This window comes from Mustela nigripes, chromosome 3 (assembly GCF_022355385.1).
Source record: "Mustela nigripes isolate SB6536 chromosome 3, MUSNIG.SB6536, whole genome shotgun sequence".
Classification (NCBI taxonomy): domain Eukaryota; kingdom Metazoa; phylum Chordata; class Mammalia; order Carnivora; family Mustelidae; genus Mustela; species Mustela nigripes.
Genome location: NC_081559.1, coordinates 180,923,229 through 180,948,771, shown reverse-complemented (window position 1 = coordinate 180,948,771; position 25,543 = coordinate 180,923,229). Strand labels below are relative to the sequence as shown.

At 37.8% G+C, this 25,543-nt stretch overlaps 1 protein-coding gene across 5 annotated transcripts; it reads left to right on the top strand.

Moving 5' to 3' along the window:
- Positions 1-23,492, top strand: ZHX1 (zinc fingers and homeoboxes 1). Of its 5 annotated transcripts, none has more exons than XM_059395109.1 (5): positions 1-403; positions 2,765-2,844; positions 6,916-7,028; positions 16,408-19,254; positions 21,739-23,492. In XM_059395109.1, exon 4 carries the CDS (start codon positions 16,633-16,635, stop codon positions 19,249-19,251), a length of 2,619 nt encoding a protein of 872 aa, XP_059251092.1. In that variant the 5' UTR covers positions 1-403; positions 2,765-2,844; positions 6,916-7,028; positions 16,408-16,632; the 3' UTR covers positions 19,252-19,254; positions 21,739-23,492. The 5 variants fall into 5 exon arrangements, with proteins under 5 accessions (XP_059251092.1, XP_059251093.1, XP_059251094.1 ...); XM_059395110.1 differs by lacking the exon at positions 2,765-2,844 and adding an exon at positions 1,186-1,372; XM_059395111.1 differs by lacking the exon at positions 2,765-2,844 and having other exon boundaries at positions 1-316.
- The last annotated feature ends 2,051 nt before the right edge of the window (positions 23,493-25,543 follow it).

The following is a 25,543-nucleotide window of genomic DNA, read 5'->3' as shown; positions in this document are numbered from 1 at the left end:
ACAGAGGGGCGGGGCGGCTCCCTACCTCGTCGCGGGCCAATCCAGAGAGTAGAGGCCCGGGTCGAACCCCAAGGGAGCAGCGGGGTCCGGGAGTGGAGAGCCTGGCGCGGAGCGGGGTGGGGGCGCGCGGACGGCGCGCGCGCGGGAGGGCCCCGCCTCGGCCGGCTCCTTCCCTCCCTCCCCGCCCCCGGTCGGCCGCTGGGGAGCGCGCCTCGCCTCGCACCCCCACCCCCGACCCTCCATGCTCCGCGGGCCCCGCCGAGCTGCCGAGGCCGTGTGCCGGCCCGCCGAGCGGTTCCGGGTGTAGGGTTCACAGGTCAGAGTTGACTCCCTGAAAAGTGCAGCCGGTTTGAAATGCAAGATGGCGGCGGCGGGGCGCTGAGAGGCGCGGCGGCCCCTGCAGGTAGCGGCGCGAGCCGGCTCCGGGACGAGTGGGCCGGGACGCCCGGGGACTGTGGGGGGGAGCCGGCAGCGCTGAGCCCGCGAGCGGCGCGGCGGCCGGACCAGGCTAGTGGCCGGCGGGCCGGCCGGAGGAGGGCGGCCCCAGGGCAGAGACCCCGGGGACTTAGCGCGCCGGCGGCGGCGGCGGGGTGGCGAGGCGGCGGCGGCGCGGGGCGTCCGAGGGGGAGGGACCCGGCCTGGCTGCACCGGGGAGTCGCCACCGAGGGAGGGCCCCAGAGGGTCCTTCGCGCTTTCGGGGTGTCTGCGGCGGTGGAAAGAGCTGGGGGTGGACTCCGTGAGGGAAAAATCTCAGCCCCCGTCCTTAGGAAGAGCACTGAGCAACTTGGGACTGTTGAGGGGAGTGAAGACGGGGCCTCCGGCGGTTGGGGGGGGGCGCCGCAGGGACGGAGGAGCCCCCGATGCTGAGGGTCCTGGAGGAGGTCGGAAGGCCTGCCCTGAGGGGTGCGTGGCCTCGTGGGGACTGCCTCCCGGACGGGAAGGGGACATCCTCCTGCTAGAGCTGAACGCATTGGCATTGGGGTTGGAGCCCCGGGAAACCTTCCGGCGGGGGGGGGGGCTGTACCCCTCTGCAGAGCAGGCTAAGCACCCACTTCGGGGCCAGGCCGTTCCCCCACTTCGGGGCAAGACTCCGAATGGAGTCCTTACGAACTGTATTGCGTTTTGAGGAAGACTGGGACTTAGAAGTTAATTAAAGAGAATGGAAACGTTGTCCGTCCCTTCCAGAAGGGAGACAAGGGAGGCCGACCGGGGACTCCTCCGAGCCGTGGGGCCTAACGGGAGCCCCGTCCTATTCGTGGCGGGGATGGAGGGCTGGGAAGGAGGTGTGACGGCCCAGGGAGCGGGCTCTCCCGGCAGCGAGGAAGCGCCCTGGCGGATGCCCTTTCCCTGTGGATTTACACCAAAGTTCTAGGTAAAGGGACTTGAAATTCTTTGTTTCGTGCATCTGCCTCCACCTCTCCCCTCTGTAGGTAACAGTGAGGAAAGAGCAAAACCTCAGAGAAAGAAAAGGTTCCGCTTGATATCCTTAGTTTAGATTAACGGAGCAAGCAGCAAGCTCTGGCCGGGCTTCAATGAGAGACTCAGGGCAGGGGAAGTAGGAAGCGGAAAGAGGGGGATCGAGAAGGAATCCAGGGGAGCGATGGGGCAGAGTGGGAATTCCACAGCGCTCCTCTGTCATCACTCCCCATAGGAAAAGCATGAGAAGGAGCTAATCTTTCTGGAGGGAAATGGGAAAAAAAAGAAAGAAAGAAAGAAAGAAAAGAAAAAGCTGATAATTCGTGATGGGACTAGGTTGGGATTCCACGTAACTTGAAAAAGCAATTGCCTTGGAGATTAAGAGGATAACAGAAAAGGGGGGGGGGGGGATGACAGGACTGGGAGATACAGGGTTCCCAGGGAGGAAGCAGCAGCTTGCCTTCCAGGAAGAGTGCCTGTTTGTGGGTTTGCAGTGTATGTGTGTACCCCCCTACCTAAGCGCACCTTGAGAGTCGTTGGTATTGGTCATTGTATCTCAGTCTTTGTCTGAAAGCTTTAACTTGTGCTTTATGGTGTTACATGAATTATCTTTGTTTCTGAAAAATTATTCTGGAAAATTATTCCATCAGTGAGGATGAACGGGAATTGGTTTTAACAGGGATATAGATTTTTAAAAATTTTCTTAAGTAAGAATTCTGACTCCTGATTTCAAGCTAAAGAAATGTGGGTGCTGCCAAAGCCAGTAATACTAACAAGATGTAAAAGGGCCCTCATGAATATTTTTTCCTCTTAATCCGTCTCTCCTTACTCTAAGCCTTTTAGGGCAAAGCTGCCTAATCTTCATGCAAAATAAAATGTAAATTCTTGGGTTGTTTCAATATAGAAATGATAGCATTTCCCTTAGTGAATCTTTTTGTAGAAGTACCTCTTCAAATGCTTCATTTAATGATCAGGATTAAAATGAGAAAAAAAAGTAAGTAAGACTTGGGTACCTGATGACAGCTATGATTCATACAGATTTCTTGAACCATTCTAGTATTTTTTTAAAAGAGCTCTCATGTCTTTCATGGAAATGTCTTCTCAAACACATTTCAAGTATAAACTAGTTGAGGGCCGCGCATTTGGAGTATTATTATACATATGAGCTATTCTTTGGTTTCCCCAAAGTGCATGTAGCTCTAGTTCTGTATTCAATTCTGAACAGATTAGGCTGGATGAACCAGAGTGGCACTGATGCCAGATGGTTTGAAAATATGCTAAGGCTGAAAACATAAATGTGCTTGTGCTGTGCTTGTACTCATTAATAGTAGATGTCTTTTGCTTATAGCGAGCTTATTATTTCACTGGATTGGGAAGACAGCTCGTGAATGATGTAGCAATTATTTCTCCTCTGGTGATACTTGTGAGGTTTGTTTGTTTGTTTGCTTTTTTCATTAAATCTGAATAAAGTTTTACAGTTATTTTATTAGGGAGCTTAATAGCATAGGTGAGGTGGTTCATGTTGGAGATATTCTCCCTTTTGTATTATATTTTACATTAAGACTGAAAGGTAATGTTATCATGCATTTATATTTTCTTTCTTATAATGCTAATTGGGCACAGAAATCGGTTATTTGGAACTTAATTTGCTGTAAATCATGGCTTTATATTTAAATGAAAATACTATTAAAATTACTAAAATGATTCTAAATGTAGCTAAGCAAATAACCTTTTTATGTACATTGCATCATTGTGGATTTGGGCTCAAGAGACTCTACTTATTTAAATATTAGCAGTGTTAAAACTCCAGTGCCTAACCTAGGTTTTAATCTAATATCATATTCATTAATTTAGGGAGGTGTTTGGAAATATCTATTGTACTGTAGCCATTGTAACACATTCACTTTACTTCTAAATTTCTTCTAACTTAAAATCCTTCTAAATCATCCTATGTAATCTCAAAAGTAATTTAAATTACATTTAATTGAGGGGGGGATAAACCGTGATGCTATCCTTTGAATAATAGCCAATGTTTCTGTAATATTACTGATCTTATATTATTATATCCTTGTTGCTCTGATATATTTGTGGTTGTGAGTAACCAAATTTGAATGGCTGAAGCTGCTGATTTAGATTACTGATCAGGATATACATTTGAGTTTACATGTTGGAGATCTGTATTCCATAGAGTTAATTTTTACAGTAAATATTTATGTAAATGTTTCTATAGTTGCCAGGCTTTGACCTTAAAGGACACTTAATCTTTGCAGTTTATACAATCAGTATTCTGTGATGTACTCAAGAGGTAGTAAGATGGTCCTTTATACCTTTGATCTAAATAAAAATATGATATGCTTTGGAAAAGGAGTTTTTATGAGTAGGTTGAGAATGAGATTCAAGACAGTCAACATTTTTTTACCTTTTTTTTTTTTTTTTTAAAGTAGACTTTCTTAAGTGTGGAGCCCAATACAGGGCTTAAAGTCACAAGCCTGAGATCAAGACCTGAGCCCAAACCAAGAGCCTGTCTCGCTTAACCAACTGAGCCACCCAGGCACCCAATGTGTCAAAATTTTTATGCAGGATTTTGTTTTCAGTTTTTAGATTTCGATTTTTAAAAAATAGTATTCTCAAAGCCTATCTGAAAAAATCAAGAATTAGTTTACATATACATATTATTTTAAATAAAAGAATTTTGTTTTTGCTGAATTTTAGTGATTTCATATTTCCCATAGAATTTCTGACTCCTTTTTCCCCCTTCCTGAAGGTCTTTCTTTGTCTTTTTTGGGCTATTATGAGGAATGAAAGGAGATAGAAAGATTTTGATTTTTTTAAAAGATTTTATTTATTTATTTGACAGAGAGAGAGAGAGAGATCACAAGTAGGCAGAGAGGCAGGCAGAGAGAGGGGTGGGGGAAGGAGGCTCTCCACTGAGAAGAGAGCCCTATGTGGGGTTGGATCCCAGGACCCCGAGATCATGATCCAAGCCAAAGAGAGAGGCTTAACCCACTGTACCACCCAGACGCCCCAGATTTTGATATTTCTAAGTACTTCTTTCATAACTGTGTTTTTCTTCTATGCTAAGTCTGTTCCTTTTTACCTTCAAATATTGTCAAAAAGAAGCTTGTTTAAAACTTTGCTGGGCAGGGGCGCCTGGGTTCCTCAGTCAGTGAAGTGTCTGCCTTTTGCTCAAGGTCTGCCTGTGGCTCAAGACGTGAGCCCCACATCAGGCTCCCTGCTCAGCGGGGAGCCTGTTTCTCCCTCTCCCAATCTCCCTGCTTGTGTTCCTTCTCTCACTGTTTCTCTCTGTCAAGTAAATGAATAAAATATTTTAAAAAAAGAAAAAAGAAAGAAAACTTTGCTGGGCATGGACTGTATTTGAAGGTGAGGGCATGGTGAGAAGAGAGCAGTGTCTCTTCATGACTACAAGAAGATGATTTACGTCAGAACTTCATTAGTACTATGAAACACCTTTTCAGATGTGTCGTACATTAATGATTCTCCTTGAAGCTAAGGTCAGAGGAAGTATGTGTATATTGGGGTGGTGGGTATAAATTATGATGGATTAATGTCTACCTGTTAAAGCCAACTTGTTCTAGTGTTTCTTAATATATTCAAAGGTATGAAATGGAAAATAAAATTGATTGATTGTTGCCCAGAGCTTTAAAATATTTTTTTTTGTACAAAGTTTATGTGAAGACTTCCTTCATTGTATAACTTAAATACCTTAAATAAAAGTCAGGGAAATCTAACAGTGGGCTTACTAGTGCCAGAAAATATTCCAGACACTTTACATGAGTTAGTTTAAACACATCATAGTAGAGCCCCATTTTAGATGAGGGGGTGATGACATAGACAGGGCAAGTCACTTGTCAAAGACCACAGAGCTAGTAAGTGACAGATAGGAGATTTGAATCCCTGCAGTCTGGTTCCAAAACCCAAGCTCTTCATCTTTATTTACAGTCCATCTTCTGCCAAAACAACTCATCTGTTTTATTATGCAATGTATATAGCTGAGATGAGTTCTTTAATTTTTGAAGTTCATTCTAATCTTAAAATTTAAAAAGATACTTTCAGTTAGGGAGAAGTATTTTAAAATAATGCCAGTATCCAGAGCTGAAATAACATCAGGCAAGTATGCTTTCCATCCAGAAGTAGCAAGGAGCTCATTTGTTGCTCCTCTAGTTGCCTTGTGCCCTTCCTTATCTCAGCCGCTCTTCTCAAGAGACTCTCGTTCGGTAAAACATCTTGCAATTACCGTGTGATTCAAGAATGGATTCAAATAGGTTACCAATTTCCTATAGTATTAATAATTCATTTTGGAAAGTAACTTCCCCTCCTTGGCAGCTGTTTCTTATCTTCTCTTCTAGTCCACATCCTGTAGATGGATAGCAAAGGAGTTTCCAAACAAGGAGATACCAGGAAATGAAACTGTAGAATCCCAGGCTGCAGATCACAGGATGCTCCACTGAGCCTACTGGGAAAATGCTCTTTCCCTTTTCATGAAAATACTGTAGCCATTCAGCCCAAGCTTTAACTTAACCTAGAAGTATTTTACTAAAGGCTTGGGGTATTTACATTATTTCTTAAGAGCCTCTTCACGAACGTGTGTATAATAACAGGCAGAATCACAGGATAAGGTATTTGGAAGAAATCATCTTCCTTAATATTTATTCATTTTGTTTACAGTTTTAGTGCTTAAAGAACAACAGCTAAAATGCTTCAACCCTTCAAAAGCACTACTTACTGTTATTTACTAAGAGAAGCAATCATAGATTTCATTAAGTTTTCCTGATTGGTTTAAGTACTCTGAATAATATGCCACATTTTTGGACATGTATCTCAATTTTTGGAGAATGATTTTCGTTTGTTTGTACAATCTCTGCTTCTCAAAACACCAATTGAAATGCCATTTGGTAGTAGCCTTCTTGCAAAAATGAAATAAACATAGGTCATTCTATTAGATACAACATGTTTTGGGGTAGAGTACCACCAGTTTCTTTAAGTTGTATTGGCTTGTTGCCAGCATTAATAATCTACTCCATTCCAATTAATGCATTGTAAACTAGGATACAAACATCAATGAGTTTATGTATAAACATAAGGAACATATATTTCCTCCCACCTCTTAGTTTAACTAAGTTGTCTTTCATAACTTTTGTGTACTTAATATTTACAATTCCCAATTTCTTTATCTCAACTTGTATACTAGAGCCTGCATATATTCACATTTTGATAATTTTTATTGAAAATAATACAATAGTGAAAATAGGATTTGGTTGTTTTATATAATATAAATAGAATTTTTTAGAGTTTTAAATTTTGTGTTTTTTATTAATATTGAGTCTGGCATTTAAATAATTCTTTTATAATTTTATGAGGAAATTACTTTTTTTTTTCAAAATTACTTTACTTTTAAAAAGCTAAGGCATAAACTTTAAAGTCCTAAGACTGAATTATATCCAGAATATTCAAGTGATTTTTTTTTTTTTTTTTTTGTAGGATATGGCAGATAGGTACTTCAGACCTGTTGGTAATGATGGCCTGAGCTAAACACCTTATTTGAAGGGACACCCTCCATGTCAAAGAACAGAATGCTGAAGAAGCTATGGCAAGTATGTGTTTCATAGGATATGGTAAAACTCAGATTCTGAATATGCTCACTTTAGATCCCATGGTACTATAATTGGCTAACGTCTTAAAAGCTTTCCTTAAAAAAGCAGCACTTAGTCTTGATGCTTTGTTAAGAAATATACTTTTAAACTTTAAAGATATAGGTGTATTGGCTGCTTTAATGTCAAAGGAAACAGCATCACAATTCATGATAAATCTGTGGGTATACTAATAATTGATTTTTCAATTAATATTTGCTGAACTACACTGTGTGTCAGGCACTGTACTGGTGGTGTGGTGACAGTGGTAAATAAGACAAATGAAGGTCAGGAAGGCAGAGAACTTTTGTGGGGTAATTGATCTAGAAACTTTACCTTTTTTTTTTCCACCTGTATCCAGAAAAATTCTTTAAGACTTAAAAGAACAATTCCTGAAAATATATTTCCAAAATATAGTCTACTAATAATAGTTAATTATAATTCCAAAAATTAGGATATTGATGATTAAGTACTTTGTTTTAGGTTAAGCATATGATTTTATATTTTAGTTAACAGACATAAATCGGCTTTTATAAGAAGCTTTAGATCACATGCTGTAGTGTTGAAATAGTTACACTTTAGTCCAATTGTTATTTTATTTCTTGTTATTTATCTGTTTGTCAGAGAGAGAGAGGGAGAGAGCACAAGCATCAGGAGCAGCAGGCAGAGCAGGCAGAACAGACAGAGGGAGAAGCAGACTTCCCGGTGAGCCAGGAGCCCAATGTGGGAATTGATCCCAGGACCCTGAGATCATGACCTGAGCCAAAGGCAGACGCTTAACTGACTGAGCCACCCAGGCATCCCTGGTCCAGTTGTTATTTTAGGTAATTCCAGAACATACTAGGAAAGATTTTTTTTAAAAAGGTTTATTTTTGTATTTTTGAGAGAGAAAGAAAGAACTCTCTCTCATGCATGTGCACACACAAGTGGCAAGGGGTGGGTGCAAGGGGAAAGAATCTTCAAGCAGACTCCCCGCTGAGCGTGGAGCCCAACCCGGGGCTTGATCCCACCACTCTGAGATCATGACCTGAGCTGAAACCAACAGCTGGACACTTAATGGACTGAGCTACCAAGGAGCCCTGCTATTAATATATATAGCTATTAAGGTGGTTCAACTTTCATTTTTTAAAAAATTGTTAGAGTCCTTAAAGCTGGCATAATTATCTTTCAAAGTATTTTTTAGTAATTGAATGATTATATCTTGAGTGAAACATGTAACAGGTATTTTATAAATAGGGACGGTAACAAACAGATAAATGATTTTTCAGCCTCTTAATGATAATCTCACTTGTAATCAAGCATAGTGTTCTCGTGTAAGACTGTCTGTCTTACACGAAAGATTTAACATACCTCTTTGAGAAAAGTAGAGGAAAACTATTTCCAGCAAAAAATTACTTTGGGGTAATACTGCAAACTTTAATAACAAAGATAGGAGATTTCATTATAGTACTTATTTATGTATCACTCTCAGTATTTACATACATACTCACATGCCAGCAGAAGGCAGAAAAACAGGATGTTAGTGTTGTAGAGACACTTCAAAAAGACATTTCACTCCTCAAATCTGGGGTCAGTGCTTATCAGTAGTATTAAGGTTGGCTTTCTCAGGTGGAAAAAAACAGGTAGAGGATAGAATTTCTACACCCTTAAGCCTTAGTTTAGCAAAAGGATCTTCTGAAATTCAATGATTTTTGGCCACAGTTTCTTCGATGCTTTCATTTTTATCACATTTACTCCTGTCTATATACACCTTCATACTCAACTTTTGATTGTCTTGAGATCATTTTGTCAGTTTTCTTGAGATTTATATCTTAGCTAATGGTTCTAGGCTATCATAATTCTTAAAAACATTTGCTGTGGGTACAAATTTAGGTTGTTACATTTCTCATTTAATTTTCTAAGGAACTTGACCATTGTTTCTAAGTATTTTTACATTTTGGCTTTGAAAATGGCCTGAAAATGGCCTTTTTTAATTAAAGAAAGTGTCTTCTTAGACACTTTTTTCTTTTTTTTTTCTTTCTTTTTTTTTTTTAAAGATTTTATTTATTCATTTGACAGAGAGAGATCACAGTAGACAGAGAGGCAGGCAGAGAGAGAGAGGGAAGCAGGCTCCCCGCTGAGCAGAGAGCCCGATGCGGGACTTGATCCCTGAGATCATGACCTGAGCCGAAGGCAGCGGCTTAATCCACTGAGCCACCCAGGCGCCCCACTTTTTTCTTTAACATGGTGAATATTCTTTATTTTAATTTGACCCTGTTATTCTTTATTTCTATTATTATTTCATGCATTTGGTGATTTTGGTGGATTTGTAACTTTTAGTTTGAATACAAACATATAAAAATAAGTATTTTCAGGTTAAGCAGAACTCTGACTCAGAGAATAAGAAGTGAAACTATATAGAATACAGAGTTCTAAGAATTCTCAGTTTAGGTATGAATACATATGCCAAAGGATTCTCAGTTTATGTTTTAGCTACCCTGAGAACAGTTTTTAGCTGGTACCATCTCAAAACTAACATAATCCTTAAAAATTATAGTTCATATTTGACTAAGAATCAGTATGAAAGTTGTTTTTATTCACATAAAGTCTTACCAATATAATATGCTTTTGTGGCTAATGAGGCAAAGTGTTGTCTGTTAAGCATTTAATTTGAAGTATAAGACAGCCAAAGAAACAGAGGCATAGAAATTCAGTATAGTTATGGCTCTACTTAACTATAAAAAATTTTAGACTTTTTTGTAGCCCTAAGCACAGAATTTGAAACAATGTACTATTATAGTATATTACATTGAGAATTTATTTTTTAATCTCTTTGAAAATGTAGAACACCATTAAAGTATAGTTTTCTCCAGGAACAGAAAAATAATGATTCTAAGTTGAGATTTGCGTTTGCTGTTTTTACAGGAACAATTTTATCCTGAATTTCACTGCAGGACTAATTCTGTGAATGAATTTATCTCCCTTGTTTCATTGTTAAACGGTCCACAAATTTAAACATATACTACTCATACATAAATCTTAAACGGTCCACAAATTTAAACATATACTACTCATACATAAAGCTGATTTGTTACAACAGAATTATAGATGTTGGTAAATATTTGTTGCATATTCATTGCTATATTTTAATAATAGAATGTTCTATAAATAAAGATGTTTTAATATTCTAATGACTAAGGTAATTTTATTAGTAAGGGTTTTACCATTGGAAGTAATCCACCATAAAGTAAACACAGTTGTTCTTTATAACTCCTCTATAAATGAGTGTTTAATGAAGTAAAATATTATAATACACAATTTTAAAGGGTTTCTTTTTCCTGCAAGTATTAATGAGGCCTTGATAGGCTATGTGTTGGGCACTGGGGATCTATAGTAGAGAGCTAAATAGACATTCTTTCACGTAAGAACTGCTGTTAGAATTGTACCCAATTTTTATATTGTGATAAAATGAATTTTGCTTTCATGAAATACTTTTCTGTAGGGAAACTTTGTTGTAATTATTTTGATGAATTAAGAATCATGGATTGTTTAAGGGGTATCCTACCTTCAGGCGAAGAGCCAAGATGCAGAGAGAACTATGGAAATTGGCTCGACCTAGATCCATACACTGCAGAGTCTGAGGACTCTTGAGGGTTCGTAGAACTAGTTTGACTTCTTAGACCATGGAGCAGCTCCCAAAAATGTGTGGAATACACTTGAATGTTTTACATACTCAGGGATTTCTGCTTCCCTTGAAAAAAACCTTTATGTAGCACATGTTTTTGCCTTAAAAATAGAAAGTAAATATTGTTTCCAGCTCCAAATGACCATCAGAATATTCTAGTCTACTTGCAATTTTAAGGCCTTGAAATTATTTGTTTGTTGTATTTTATAATAAAGCAATATTATAATAATATTAAAGAAAATTTGTAAATAGCACTCAAAAATTTCACCCATAATCTCATGTGAAAATTTCATTTCTTTATATTCTCATCTAGTTTTTTTCCATATGCCTACATATTTTCCCATAGTTATTTTATAATTAATATGTAGATTTTGTTCTGATTTTTTAAATTTAACAGTAAATGAATAAATATTTTTTCATATTCCGACATTTGATCTTAGCCAAAAGACTGATGGGCTATTTTTTCATATTCTTTAATTACTCTTGATTACTATTTTTAATGATCATATAGCAGTTAGTTGATCAGGTTGGATTGTTTTGTTTTGTTTTGTTTCCATTTTTCTACCAAAAAGTTAACTGAAATAGCTTTCAAATATAATTATATTTACAGTGCTGGATGCATTTAGAGCATAATTTTTTTATCTTTTTTTTTTTTTAAAGACTTTATTTGACATAGAGTGAGCTAGAGAGACACAGAGCAAGCACAAGCAGGGGGAGCAGCAGTCCCCAGGACTCTGGGATCATGACCCAAGCCAAAGGCAGACGCTTAAGAGGCTGAGCCACTCAAGTGCCCCCATAACTTTTTATCTTATTGGCCATCTTCACTTTGTGTTTTAATTGCAAAACAACCTAGCTAGTTAACTAGTCAGTTGTGCAACTGAACTCTACCCCCTTTTTACAGGTAAGTAGTTCCAGGTTCCCCAAATTTTAAGCTTTTGATTTTGAGCTCTGTTTTTAGTTGACCTTCAAGTAGAGGATGAGATGCCTGTCAGCTAATAGCGATTTCTGTATGGCAATTTTCCTATCTCAGCCCCATTGCACTTTAATGATAAAAGGAGATAGATTGGACCTACACCAAAGACATTCTTATTCTTTTTACCCTTTCTGCTTTTTCGTTCAATTTGTGTGCCTTGTCAGCTGATTAAGTTGAGAGAGAGAGAGAGACAATAATACTAGATAAGTGGTATTTCTTCATCTCCCAAAAGAATTTTTCAGAGACAAGAAAATAACACTAATTAGGCATCTCCTGTGTATCACAGTGTGTGAAGCATTTTTATTTGATCAGCCTCTGAGGTGGATAGCACCCTTCTTATTTTCTCCAGGGCAACTGATTCTGCTTCCTTTCTAAAAACCTCCTGCAGTGTGCTTGCAGAGTTCCTGATGCTTCCTCTCATAGCATTGATCACAGCTATTTTAAGTGATTGTTTACTGCCTGTTTTTCTTGTTCAGCTGCCAGTACCTGACAGATCTGAGGCAATCTGTTGCAGTCATAGCCTTACAGTAGTGCCTAACACAGTGCTGGCCCATGGTCGACAGTCAACAAATAGTTGTGTGAATTTATTGAATTGAAGAATGCCGGTTTTATAGGTGAGAAAATTGAGGCCAATACTGAGTAACTTTTATAGTCACTGGACCACTGAGTGACAGAGGAGACTCCAGAAACTATGGTTTGATCCTATATCACAGTGCCTCTGTGAATGTGTTCCTCTGGGCCTGGGTTTCTTCTGCCAGAAAAACGGGTTATTTGTACTGAGTTCCCCGCTTCCCCCCAGATCATGAATTTATATAATCAGGACCCTGAAGATGCTTTTATTTGTGCTTTGGTCTGTTTTTGAACTATATACATTATAGTAGAACTGAACGACTGGCCAAAACCTTGAGGTTCTTTTGGGAATTCTCAGTCTCCCTTTAGAAATATGTTAGACAGTACAGTGACTCTGGTTTTGTTATGTAAATGTAAACAGTTTCAGGAGTAAAGTGGACAGTGTTTTTTTTGTGTATTTGAGTGTAGGAGTCACCTGAGCTTGAGGCTGTGTTTAATACCAAGATAATCAGATTTGAGTCTTTTGCATTATTGAAGACTTATTTTTAAAAAGTTTCATTTAAGTAGCTTGTTTTAAGTTTATATTGCCAAAACCAGTGCTTCCAAAGGAGAACACACAATGGTGCATATATATCATTAGATTGTAAAATAACCTATGAATATTTTGTAATTTTTATGACTTTAGCAAAAAATATTTAAGCTTTTAAAATTTGTTTATATCTGCGTAAGTTCTTATGAACTGACCTTTCTGAGCTAGTAAGCTATAAGGAAGAGAAATAAAAATAATAATTTAGCAAATTCCTATTTTTAAGCAAGACAAAATGAAAAATAAACAGTTTAACATAAGACCTAGCGAGCCAAAATAATAAAGGGATCTTAGCTCCTCAAGTTTCTCTTCTGTATCTCTTATTAGTCCTGGCTACTCTGTTCTACCCCGGGTGTCCAAGCCCTGCCTTCTACAGTGAAACAACCTGAAGGACACATTAAATTCAGTTTAGGTTAGTTTTCAAATTTCATGTCTCAGTAGTGATAAACTGAGAAGGATTTTTGGTGACACGGATACGTTGTCTTGAAAGTAGTTTTTAAGGCACAGGCTTTCAGACACATCTCAGAACCCTTCAAAGGTAGAAGCAGGGTTTGTCGGATCCATGGGGTGGGATCAGGAAGTAGTTTAGCCTCTCTCCTTCTCCAGCCAGACAGCTGTTCTTTTCTCTGTTTTGCCCCAAGGCTTCTCATAGAGTTTTGTTTGAAGAAGGGGCTCTGCTGCTTACCACAAAAAGTTTTGAAAACCATCACTAAGGAAAGGTAGTTTCAGGAAAAAAAAGAAAAACCTTCTACCTTTGATTCTAATTATAGTATACTCCCAATTAAATATAATCTGAGATTCTAGGAGAATAACAGTTATAAAATAGCTTACTCCCCTGCCTTTCAACAATTCTCCTTCACTGCCAAAAATGTGGGTGCTGCTTATTTGTTACTCTTCCTTACTTCAAGCTATTTGAGGAATTCCCTGTTTCTAATGACAAAGAAATGATCAAACAGCTGCACTAGCACTTGAACAAAATAGTTAAAATCCTACTGAATTGAATGGGAGAGATGGCATTAGCTTCATGTAAAATACGCAGTTAAAAAATAGTTTTAAATATCAGTGATTTCTTCATATCCCCTTAGTTTTAAATAGTTTTAAGTATCAGTTTTAAATATCAGTAATTTCTTCATATTCCCTTAGAAATCAAAGGCTTTTTCCAGGGTGGGGTGGGGTGGGGAATGACACCTTCGAGAATAGGGATTCTTTGAAAATTGGATGCTCTTATTACTAATCTGATGCGTTTTGCTTTATAATATGGGAAATCGGGTAATGGGGGACATTTAGGCTAACTTCCCATCTGTCGCTTGGATCCATCAAATGGATATATAGTATATATTTAAGTAATCCCAGTGAGGAGGATCTTGCCCCTTTCAAAAGCAGCGCACTCTCTCTTTGGACAGTTCTGTTTCCTAAAAATGTTTCTCCTTTTCCTAAAGTCAGTACATCTCCTACAGACTGGGTTTTGCTTTATAATATTTGAAGTAAACTTTTTCTCCTCAGTTCAGCTAGGACAAGGATTATACAAATAAATGAAAATAGTTCTAATTTGTGATAGAGAATAAACCACTTAACTCATTTAATTCATTTTCCTTTGGTTTAGACTTCAGAAGCACAATACCTTTCGCTGGTGCAGCGTAAGTGTTTGGGTGCAAAATTATTAAAATATGTGTATATGAGCATAATTCACTTTTTCTTGATAAGTCACAGTCATTCTTGTGAATTTCAGCTATTGTTCTCTATTGTGATGCTCTCAGGGCTTATTGAGTTTCTTCCCTTTATTTCAGTTTTTTAATGTAAATAGTTAATGTGTATGGTAATATTAGTTTCAGGGGTAGAATGTAGTGATTCATCACTTAAATACAACACCCAGTGCTCATCACAACAAGTGCCCTCTTTAATCCCCATCACCCATTCCAGCCCATGTGCCCCACACCTCCTTCCATCAACCTTCAATATTGTTAAGAGTTCTTATGTTTTGGGGACACCTGGGTGGCCCAGTGGGTTAAAGCCTCTGCCTTTGACTCAGGTCACAGTCCCAGGGTTCTGGGATCGAGCCCTGCATTGGGCTCGAGAGCCTGCTTACCCCTTCTTTCTCTGCCTACTTGTGATCTCTGTCAAATAAATAGATAACATCTTAAAAATTTAAAAAAAGAGTTCTTGTGGTTTGCTTCCCTTTTTCCCCCCATCCCCTGTGTTCATCTGTTTTGTTTCTTGAATTCCATATATGAATGAAATCATATGGTATTTATCTTTCTCTGACTGACATATTTCGCTTAGCATAATAGCTCTAGCTCCATCCACATTGTTGCAGATGGCAAAATTTCATTCTCTTTGACAGCTGAGTAATATTCCATTGTATATATATACCACATCTTCTTTATCCATTCATCAGCTGATGGACATTTGGGCTCTTTCATAATTTGGCAGGTCATGTTGAGTTTCATAGGACTGTTTTCCTATTCATTCTAGTTCAAGTTAATAAATATTTAGTGAGTTCCTTATTCTAGGCTTTTTGTATGCAGAGGGGATACAGAAATGAATGAGAAGTCAGCCAAGATAGTTGAGCTAGAAGAGCATTAGACTGAAGATACAAAGGTCCTTGGAAGAATGAGATTCACCTATAGTAAGGAGACCAGGAGTATGGATAGGCTGTGGGACAGAAATGTAATACTCCTCTGGCACAATACGGTAAGTACTAGACTAAATGATGAACTGAGGAGGAGGAGGTTGGATCCAAGTTAAAGGGAGGAGGTGATCTATAGGGCAAACAAAGATCATCATAGTGCATGCCCAAACAAGGCTCCTGGCACAGGGAACAGCCTCGTTGTGTGCCCCTGGAACAACAACTGGGTCTGCTGTGCCTAAAGCATAAGAAAAAAAAGTCAGGAGAAAGATGGCAGGAAGTTGAGGTTGAGGGCGGGTATGAAAAGAACTGCTTGTGGCTCGAGGAGTTTGGGCTTCATTCTTCCAGTACCGGGGAAACTTTAAGTCAGGAGACTCTTAGGATTAGATATATCTTATAAATCCTGGTAACACCATGAAAAATGATTAAGAATAATGTTTCTAAAACTTCAATCATTCATATCCATCTTTGCTGCTCCTGTCGTACTTGGCTATGCTACTGGAATGATAAAACAGACCAGTAGGAGGAAGAGGGCATATACACTTAATAGCCATAGTCTCTGAGTACCTGTGTCTGCCTTTTATAGGTTTAAGTTTCCTCCCTTGTTATCACATTATCATTTCAGAATGATAATAGTGTGCTTGCCAAAGCCGACCCTTCTCCCACTTCCCTGTCAATATAGGGCTGGCTGAAAATCCAAGTAAGCTGGCCTGGGGGCTGACTGTAGTACAGTACGTGACCTTCAGTGATTTGGCTTGGAGACATGTATTTTGCTCCTAGAGGACTTTTTTCCTGGTTCTGGTCTTATTCTAGATCTTTATAACAGAGCTATCCAACAACTTCAGGTAAGTGCAATATAACTGAAGTTTGTTTACAAGATCAAAATCATGTATTAAAAACATTTTAAATTTTATTTTAATATAGGTGTTTGGAGTTGGGCTTCAAAAATTTCAGCAGTTCAACAGTATCTTATCTGCCAAGAATAAGCTCTTTACTTGATTGCACCATGAAAAAGCTGCTAATGAAACTTGTTGAACACAAAAATGGACTTGAAGAACCAAAAGCCATTGTTTTCAAATGAAGAATACTGAACAGTTTTAAGCCTCAATGCTTTTTAATCACCGCTGAGATCTTCCTCATAACATCAGAATGGCAAGCAGGCGAAAATCCACAACCCCCTGCATGGTCCTTGCAAGTGAACAGGATCCAGACCTCGAGTTGATATCAGACGTGGATGAAGGTCCTCCTGTACTGACACCTGTAGAAAACACCAGAGCAGAGAGCGTCTCAAGTGATGAAGTTCATGAATCTGTGGACTCTGACAATCAGCAAAATAAAAAAGTTGAAGGTGGCTATGAATGTAAATATTGTACTTTTCAAACCCCAGATCTAAATATGTTTACTTTCCATGTGGATTCTGAACATCCCAACGTTGTGCTAAATTCATCCTATGTCTGTGTTGAATGCAATTTTCTTACCAAAAGGTATGATGCACTTTCTGAGCATAATCTGAAACATCACCCAGGAGAAGAGAATTTTAAGTTGACTATGGTGAAACGAAATAACCAGACAATCTTTGAGCAGACAATAAATGATCTGACTTTTGATGGTAGCTTTGTTAAAGAGGAGAATTCAGAGCAAGCTGAACCTGCAGAAGCTGCATCTTCAGGAATCTCTATCAGTAAAACTCCGATCATGAAAATGATGAAAAATAAAGTGGAGAACAAACGGATTACAGTTCACCACAACTCAGCTGAGGATGTTCCCGAAGACAAAGAGAATGAAATCAAACCAGACCGTGAAGAAACTGTGGAAAACCCAAGTTCTTCGGCTTCTGAATCCAACACAAGTACTTCCATTGTCAACAGAATACATCCGACTACTGCCAGCACGCTCGTGACCCCCGCAGCAGTTCTCCCTGGCTTAGCTCAGGTGATAACCGCTGTATCAGCTCAGCAGAATTCCAGTTTGATTCCCAAAGTCTTAATCCCTGTTAATAGCATTCCCACCTACAATGCTGCATTGGATAACAACCCCCTTTTGCTCAACACCTACAACAAATTCCCTTACCCAACAATGTCAGAAATTACTGTTCTTTCTGCTCAAGCAAAATACACAGAGGAACAGATCAAGATCTGGTTTTCAGCCCAACGCCTAAAACATGGTGTCAGCTGGACTCCCGAGGAGGTAGAGGAGGCCAGAAGAAAACAGTTCAATGGAACAGTACACACTGTACCTCAGACCATAACTGTTATTCCTACACACATTTCCACGGGCAGTAATGGTTTACCATCCATTTTACAGACATGCCAAATAGTTGGTCAGCCAGGGCTGGTCCTTACACAAGTAGCTGGAGCCAACACCTTGCCCGTAACAGCACCTATAGCCTTGACCGTGGCAGGGGTTCCAAGTCAAACAAATGTACAAAAAAGTCAGGCGCCTGCTGCTCAGCCGAACGCAGAGACAAAGCCAGCCACAGCAGCCATTCCACCCTCTCCGCTCATCAAACACGAAACCACAGCGGCAAACCCTGATTCCTTTGGCATTCGGGCCAAAAAGACTAAAGAGCAACTGGCCGAATTAAAAGTCAGCTACCTTAAAAACCAGTTTCCCCACGATTCAGAAATCATCAGACTTATGAAAATCACAGGCCTGACTAAAGGAGAGATTAAAAAATGGTTTAGTGACACTAGGTACAACCAGAGAAATTCAAAGAGTAATCAGTGCTTACATCTCAACAACGACTCCTCCACCACTATTCTTATAGACTCCAGCGATGAAACCACGGAGTCCCCCACTGTGGTTACTTCACAGCCGAAACAGTCCTGGAATCCTTTTCCCGACTTCACTCCCCAGAAGTTTAAAGAGAAGACCACAGAGCAGCTTCGTGCCCTTCAGGCGAGTTTTCTCAACAGCTCCGTACTCACCGATGAAGAATTAAATAGGTTAAGAGCGCAAACCAAACTTACCAGAAGGGAAATTGATACTTGGTTTACAGAGAAGAAGAAATCAAAAGCTTTAAAGGAAGAGAAGGTAGAAATAGATGAAAATAATGCAGGTAGTTCCAAAGAAGAAGCTGGAGAAACTTCTCCCAGAGATGACTCTGGTGCACCTAAGCCAGGGAGCACAGGCAAGATCTGTAAAAAAACACCCGAGCAGTTACATATGCTGAAGAGTGCTTTTGTCCGAACACAGTGGCCGTCACCAGAAGAGTATGACAAGTTGGCTGAAGAAAGCGGGCTTGCTAGAACAGACATCGTCAGTTGGTTTGGCGACACTCGTTATGCTTGGAAAAATGGAAACCTAAAATGGTACTACTATTATCAAAGCGCCAATTCGAGTAGTATGAATGGTCTGTCCTCCCTTCGGAAAAGGGGGAGAGGGAGACCCAAAGGAAGGGGAAGAGGAAGACCACGTGGGCGGCCAAGAGGAAGCAAGAGAATGAACAACTGGGACAGGGGGCCATCACTCATAAAATTTAAAACTGGAACTGCAATACTTAAGGATTATTACCTGAAGCACAAATTTCTTAATGAGCAAGACCTTGACGAACTTGTGAACAAATCACATATGGGTTATGAGCAGGTCAGAGAGTGGTTTGCAGAAAGACAGAGGAGATCAGAGTTAGGGATAGAATTATTTGAGGAAAATGAGGAGGAAGATGAAGTTATTGATGATCAGGAAGAGGACGAAGAAGAGACAGATGATAGTGACACTTGGGAACCCCCACGACATGTGAAGCGGAAGCTTTCTAAATCAGATGACTGAAATGTAAGTTGTAAATCTGAGTGTATATTCATCAACCACATACATTTAGAATAGTCACCTTGTATCTGACGCCTTCACTTTTGACAGTTTTCCTAAAATGGTTTTTTTCTTTTTGCTAATAAGACGACTAGGGACCTTGACTGTGACCACGAGACATGATTATTATGTGTGGTCTGATTATTATAACTATTACATTTATTATGTAGAATTTAATGCTGCTGTAATTATTTACTTTTTTTAAATAAAATGTTTTTTCACTTTGTTTTAAGGGAAAGTTACCCATTCTCATAGAAGGGAGACTGGTTGGGGGGGCGGAATTCATGGATACTAAAGGTAACTAAAATGTATTGCTTGCAACCCTCTTTCACTAAAGCTTCATTTTTTGCCTATTTAAGGAAAGAATTCAAAAACGAAAACTAAAAAGAAGGGGAAAAGTTACCGAAGGACAGACTTACCACAGGGGCGAGGATTGCTCAGTTTTAGGAAACTAGGTGAAAAATGGGTATCTTTTTTTATTCATTGTATTGCCCCCAAACTATTAGGTTTTTAACTAGAATTTTAAAAGCTTTATGTGTTAAAATTATTCAGTAATTTTTTGTTGAAAGCCAAAGGTCTGTTTTAGGCTCTGTGTAAATTCATATTTGCTTAGATGGCATCTGTTTTTGAAAACTGTGATATAAATTATTTCTGTCTTAGAGATCAAAAGGTAAATAACAGATTTGATATTAAATTAACTCAGTTGCCTAAAGTGTCTTTTCATTCTTTGATAGAAAACAAACCTGCTACCAGCAGAAACACTGTATTTGGTTAAAAATATATCTCTTGCTATAAAAGCGCAAGTAAATATGCTTTAAATCTGAAAGGTTTGGCATGTTCCTTACATTTTAATTCTTTCATAGATTGAATTAATTAAAATTCCACTCTAGCTGCAAATCAGATACCTTATTTAAAGTTAGGACTTCAATTCTTAATACTTTTGGAATTTAATAGCATAGTTCCATTTTCTCTACTCTCTGTTTTGGAGTGTTCTAGAATAAAACTATACTCTATTGAGAATAACGCACTTCTTATGAAATGTTTGTCTACGTCTATCAGTAGTCCAAAAGCATTTAATTATCAAAACTATTGCGGTGTCCTCGAACAGTAAAGAAGGAAACAAAACATAGATCCTCATGATCATATGTGCATATTTACGTACTTCTGTAGCTGTTTGCATCCCTATCTATCTTCTAATTTATGCTCTGTTATTCTGCACAGTATTTCCTTAACTCCCCCATGTCTTCCTCACTGGTTTTATTTATTTTGCTAAACAATTATTTATAGAGAGCTTAATATGTACCAGGCATTTCTCTTATTGTCTAACAGTTTTCCAGGCTTCCCATGCCTTTTCCAGACTTTCTTTTCAATAACACTTTTTTTCCAAGGAGAAAAACAGATGAAACTAAAAATACACCTATTTTAGAGTAAATCTCACTGTGGGTATGGAGCGTAACGAAAGTCACAGAAAGTTAAAGTTTTGAGCAGCTTTATCCTAAAGTACAGCCCTCTGTTTCCTAATGTCAGAAATTTTCAGGACAGGCTTTCTCCTGACCCAGATGCATAAAATATTTTTAACAAGCATTTTTTTTTTTTTTTATTGCTAAACACAAGAATTCTCACTCGGCCAAGATTAAATCAACAAATGTGTTGCTGTAGTGAATTGTCCCTGTGGTTGTAGTAACCTCAGCAGTGATTCTGCAGGGAGCTGCAGTCTAAAAATAACGGAAACTTTTTGGTACAGTTTTTGACTTTAAGTTTGTGTAGATAATTCTCATGTTCTATATTGATACTCTTACGGATACTATGAACAAAAAAATCATACAAAGCCACAGTTTTTAAAACATTGTGTCATATATGTTAGACATATCATGTATTTAGCCATGCCTTTTAAAATATTCAAAAGTCTGAAATTATAAAACACATTAATTAGCAACTTACTGTCTGCTTAACAAATGTTTCATCTTATAAAAGGATTCACTGTAAGTTCCCTCTTAATAGTTATTTCTTCAATTAAATATGGTTCAGTTTACCAAAAATAGGTAACCAAAACTTTTCCAAAATAGTTTTTGCAAAAAGTGAAATATATATATCTCTTTTTCACAAGCCAGACTTGTATATAAAATACAAAAGCCTTTAGATTTCAGTCTGTTTATTACAAAAACTGACAGTGAAATATATACTTCCTATGAATAACTGTTTTTATAAATTATTACATATAGGTGAAAATGTCTATATGCAGAACATATACATAAACATATACATAGGACTTGTACACAAACCCTAGTGCTTTATGTAAGATGTATATAGCAAGTGATTTCAGTGTTAATAAGCAAATACAGAGGATGTATTTTCATGGCTAATTTGTATAAATTTTGTTTTGAAAGTGGTAAATATTAAAAATATGGTTTTCTTTAAAATTTTAGTATTTTATTATGTTTTCTTTTATAGCTGCCTAAAATGTTGGAGGAGAATCAATTCTTCAACGCAAGATGTCTGATTTACTGTGAATGGGCCCAATCTTTGATGACACTGAAAACATTTTGGGGCATACACATTCTCAAAAAATAGGATCCAATACCCAAAAGAAATGGAACTTAATGTTGTGCCAAAGTTAAACTACTGCATTTGGCGGAAGTTCTGCAATGTAAATAGAACACTAATTAAACAACTTGTAAAAATTCGAATTTTAATATAGTACATTTTTATTCTGATACGATGGAGATGTTCTGATTCTTAGACTTTCTGAGGGGGTTTAATGACCACTAGAACTTGTCCTCATATTTTGTCCAGCTTAATACTGTGTGTCTAGTGAGATGGGCCTTACTGCCGGTGTTCTTTGATATGTGATTAAGCTTATAGCTTTGAGTGACCAAACATTTTACAGAGCAAAAATTGTTAGAAACAGGAAAAAGAAGAACCTGATTTATTTCTATGTCTTATTTCTCAGGCCCTGCACTAAGATTTAAATTTGTGCATGGGCTTGTACAATTTCAATGTAAGTGACAAAAAAACAGCCTATTGACACATGTTGAAATGTAAAATTTTGTGATAACAGTGGCCCTTAATGATTGGATCTTTAATTGAACACATTCATTGATACCACTATTACTCTGTAATACTCTGTCCATTTTTTTCACTAGAGGCCGAATTTGCTTTGTATTAAATTAAAGATAATCAATACTGAAGAAGGAAATGAAAATGGCATAAGAATTTGGATAGGGTGAAACTCTGAAATAAATATTTTACCAAAAATGTGAAGAAGAACCATATAGTAAATATATACTTAGTGTTTTCTTACAATCATATAGAAATCAGAAATGTTTGTACAGTTACCAGATCAGAATTTTCGAGAATTGTCTTTCAGGGAAATTCTACTTTATGTAGCAATTTCAGTGAAGAGAGGAAAAAAATTCTGAACTGATCACAATGAGTTAAAGGTTAGCTTTTGACTTATGAATCATGGGAGTGTTAACTGTTAACTCTTGCCATATCAGGAGACTGAAGGTTCATACTAACTTATAAACTTTGTAAAGACCGGTGCTGTTCATTCATGTTGAGAAGGACCCTTTTTTGTGACTATAGGATTGTTTTACAAAATGTGCTTTCTTCATAGAGAAAATGTTCAGTTTAATTAACTCTGGATTTTAAAATGTTTTTCTGAATGACCGGATGTAGTGGGCTCGGCCAGTTTCTTTTGTCTAATTTAATGAATAATATTAAGCTCTTGTTTTTACCTAAATGTTTGTCAGCTAATGAAATGTTATGAAAAAGCCTTGAATATGCATGCTGCTTTCATTTTTATAAACTTTTTATTTTTTAACTATAGCTTTATTAGTAATTCCAAAATGCTGCAATTTAGCTGATTTCTTCACTCAGACAGCTGGCTTTGTGGGTGGCTTTTTCATACTACTGTTAACTTTTTTAAGAAGAAGCAATGTAAAGACTGTAACAATTTAATGCACTAAACTGTTCTTTCTTTTACACATTTAAAAACTTCTTAAAGCACTCTGTATTATAATGATTAAATTGCTCCCTTTTTTAAACCATTGCTAATGTGGTCTGAGTTTTGTTTGACAATTTTCATATTTTCAAATTTGAAATGTCAAGTATTAGAAATCAGCCTTTGAATAATACATTTATATCATGTTTCCCTTGCAATGTGTCAACTTTGTATAGCCGTAAATAAACTAGTAATAATTTTCCCCTCTGTCTCTTTTATAAACTTGGCACTTCATTCTGCTCTGATGTTTGCTAGCTTTTAAATATATTTATTTGACAGAGCAAAACTCTTCTTCTCCCAGTTGATTATGTCCTTGAATACAGAATAAAAGTTAGCAGCAATTAGTAGTTTTGAGTGATTTTTTTTCCATTTTATTAACTGAGTTAAAAAAATGTGGTAAAACACAACAAAATTTGCTACTATATCTGTTTTTAGGTGTATGATTCAATGGCATTAAATATGGTTACAATGTTGGGCAAGTATCACCACTATTTCCAAAACGGTTTCATCATCCCAAACAGAAACTCCATAGCCATTAAGCAATAACTCTGCATTTCCCCTTCCCTCTCCTGCCCTGGTAACATTTAATCTACTTTCTGTTTCTATGAAGTTGCCTATTCTTGATATTGCAAGTAAGTAGAATCAAATACTACTTTTCCTTTTATACCTGACATTTATCATGTTTTCAGGATACATTCATGTTTGTTGTACTATATATCAGAACTTTTTTTTTTAAGTAGGCTTCATGCCCAGCATGGGGCTCAGCGTGGGGCCCAGTGTGGGGCTTGAACTCACAATCCTGAGATTGAGACCTGAGCCAAGATCAAGAGTTGGATGCTTAACCAACTGAGCCACCCAGGTGCCCCTGTCCCTTTTTATGGCTGAATAATATTCCAGAGTGTATCTGTGTTTTGTTTTTGTTTTTTGCTTTGTTTGAATGTAGTTGCCACACAGTGTTACAGTAGTTTCAGGTATATAGCATAATGATTAAACAACCCAATTTGTACATATTGCTTGTCCTTCTGTTGATTCTTCTGTTATCCGTTCTTCTGTTTATCTATTCTGCTGTGATGGGCACTTGGGTTGTCTTTACCTTTTGGCTGGAAAAATGCTTCAGTAAACATGGGCATCTAAGTATCCGTTTGAGTCTCTGTTTTCAGTTCTTTCTGATATATATCTAGGAGTGAAATTGCTGAATCAAACTAACTCTATTTCTAATTTTTTGAGGAACCATCAAACTTTTCCACAGTGATAAAATGTTTTCCACAGTGTCTGTATCCATTTTGCTATTATCCAGTTTCTCTGTACCTTCACCAACACCTTTTGTTTTCAGTTTTAAAAGGTGTTATTGGAACTATCCTAATAGGTATGAAATGGTATCTCATGGTTTTGATTTGCCTTTCCCTAATGACTTATGCTGTTCTGAATCTTTTATCTGCTTACTGACCATGTGTGTATTTTCTTTGGAGAAGTCAAGTGTGTGTTCAAGTCTTTTGCCAACTTGTAATTGGGTCACCTTTTGTTGTTGAGTTTTAGGGGTTCTTTGTATATTTCATATGACACCTTTATCAGATATATGATTTGCAAATACAGTCAATTCTCATCTTCCACAGATTCTGTTTATAGAAATTTGAATTCTCACTAAAATGTATTTGTAATCCCCAAATAAATATTCATGGCACTTCTGTGCTCATCCACGCACATGTGAATGGTGGCAAAACATTTCACTTGCCAATCTGCATGTTCCCAGATGAAGTTAAAAAAAAAAAAAAGTAGTGCTTTGTCTCTTATTTCAGCTCGCAGATTCTAGAAAGCATCCTTTCTATAGTCTGGTAGTGCCACTTTTTAAGTATTTTTGTGTCTTTTATTGGTGATTTTGCTATTTAATATGACTCCCACGTGTAGTGGTGGAGTGCTGTCTAGTGTTCGTAAATGCAAGAAGGCTGTGAGATGCCTTATGGAGAAAACACATGTTGGACAAGCTTCTTTCAGGCATGAGTTACAGTGCTGTTGGCTGAGAGTTCAATGTTAATCAATCAACAGTGTATATTAAATAAGGTATTTTTAAACAAAAACACATAGAAGAGAGGTTATGTGTTGATCTCTTTATGAAAATGTTATCATCGAAAGCTCCCAGGATCTTAACCCTAGGAGCATGTGTTCAGTATTCACTAATTCAGTGTTCATGGTGATTTTATAAATTGTAACTATTGAGGGGAACGAGAATTGACTATGTTTTCTCCCTTTTGTATA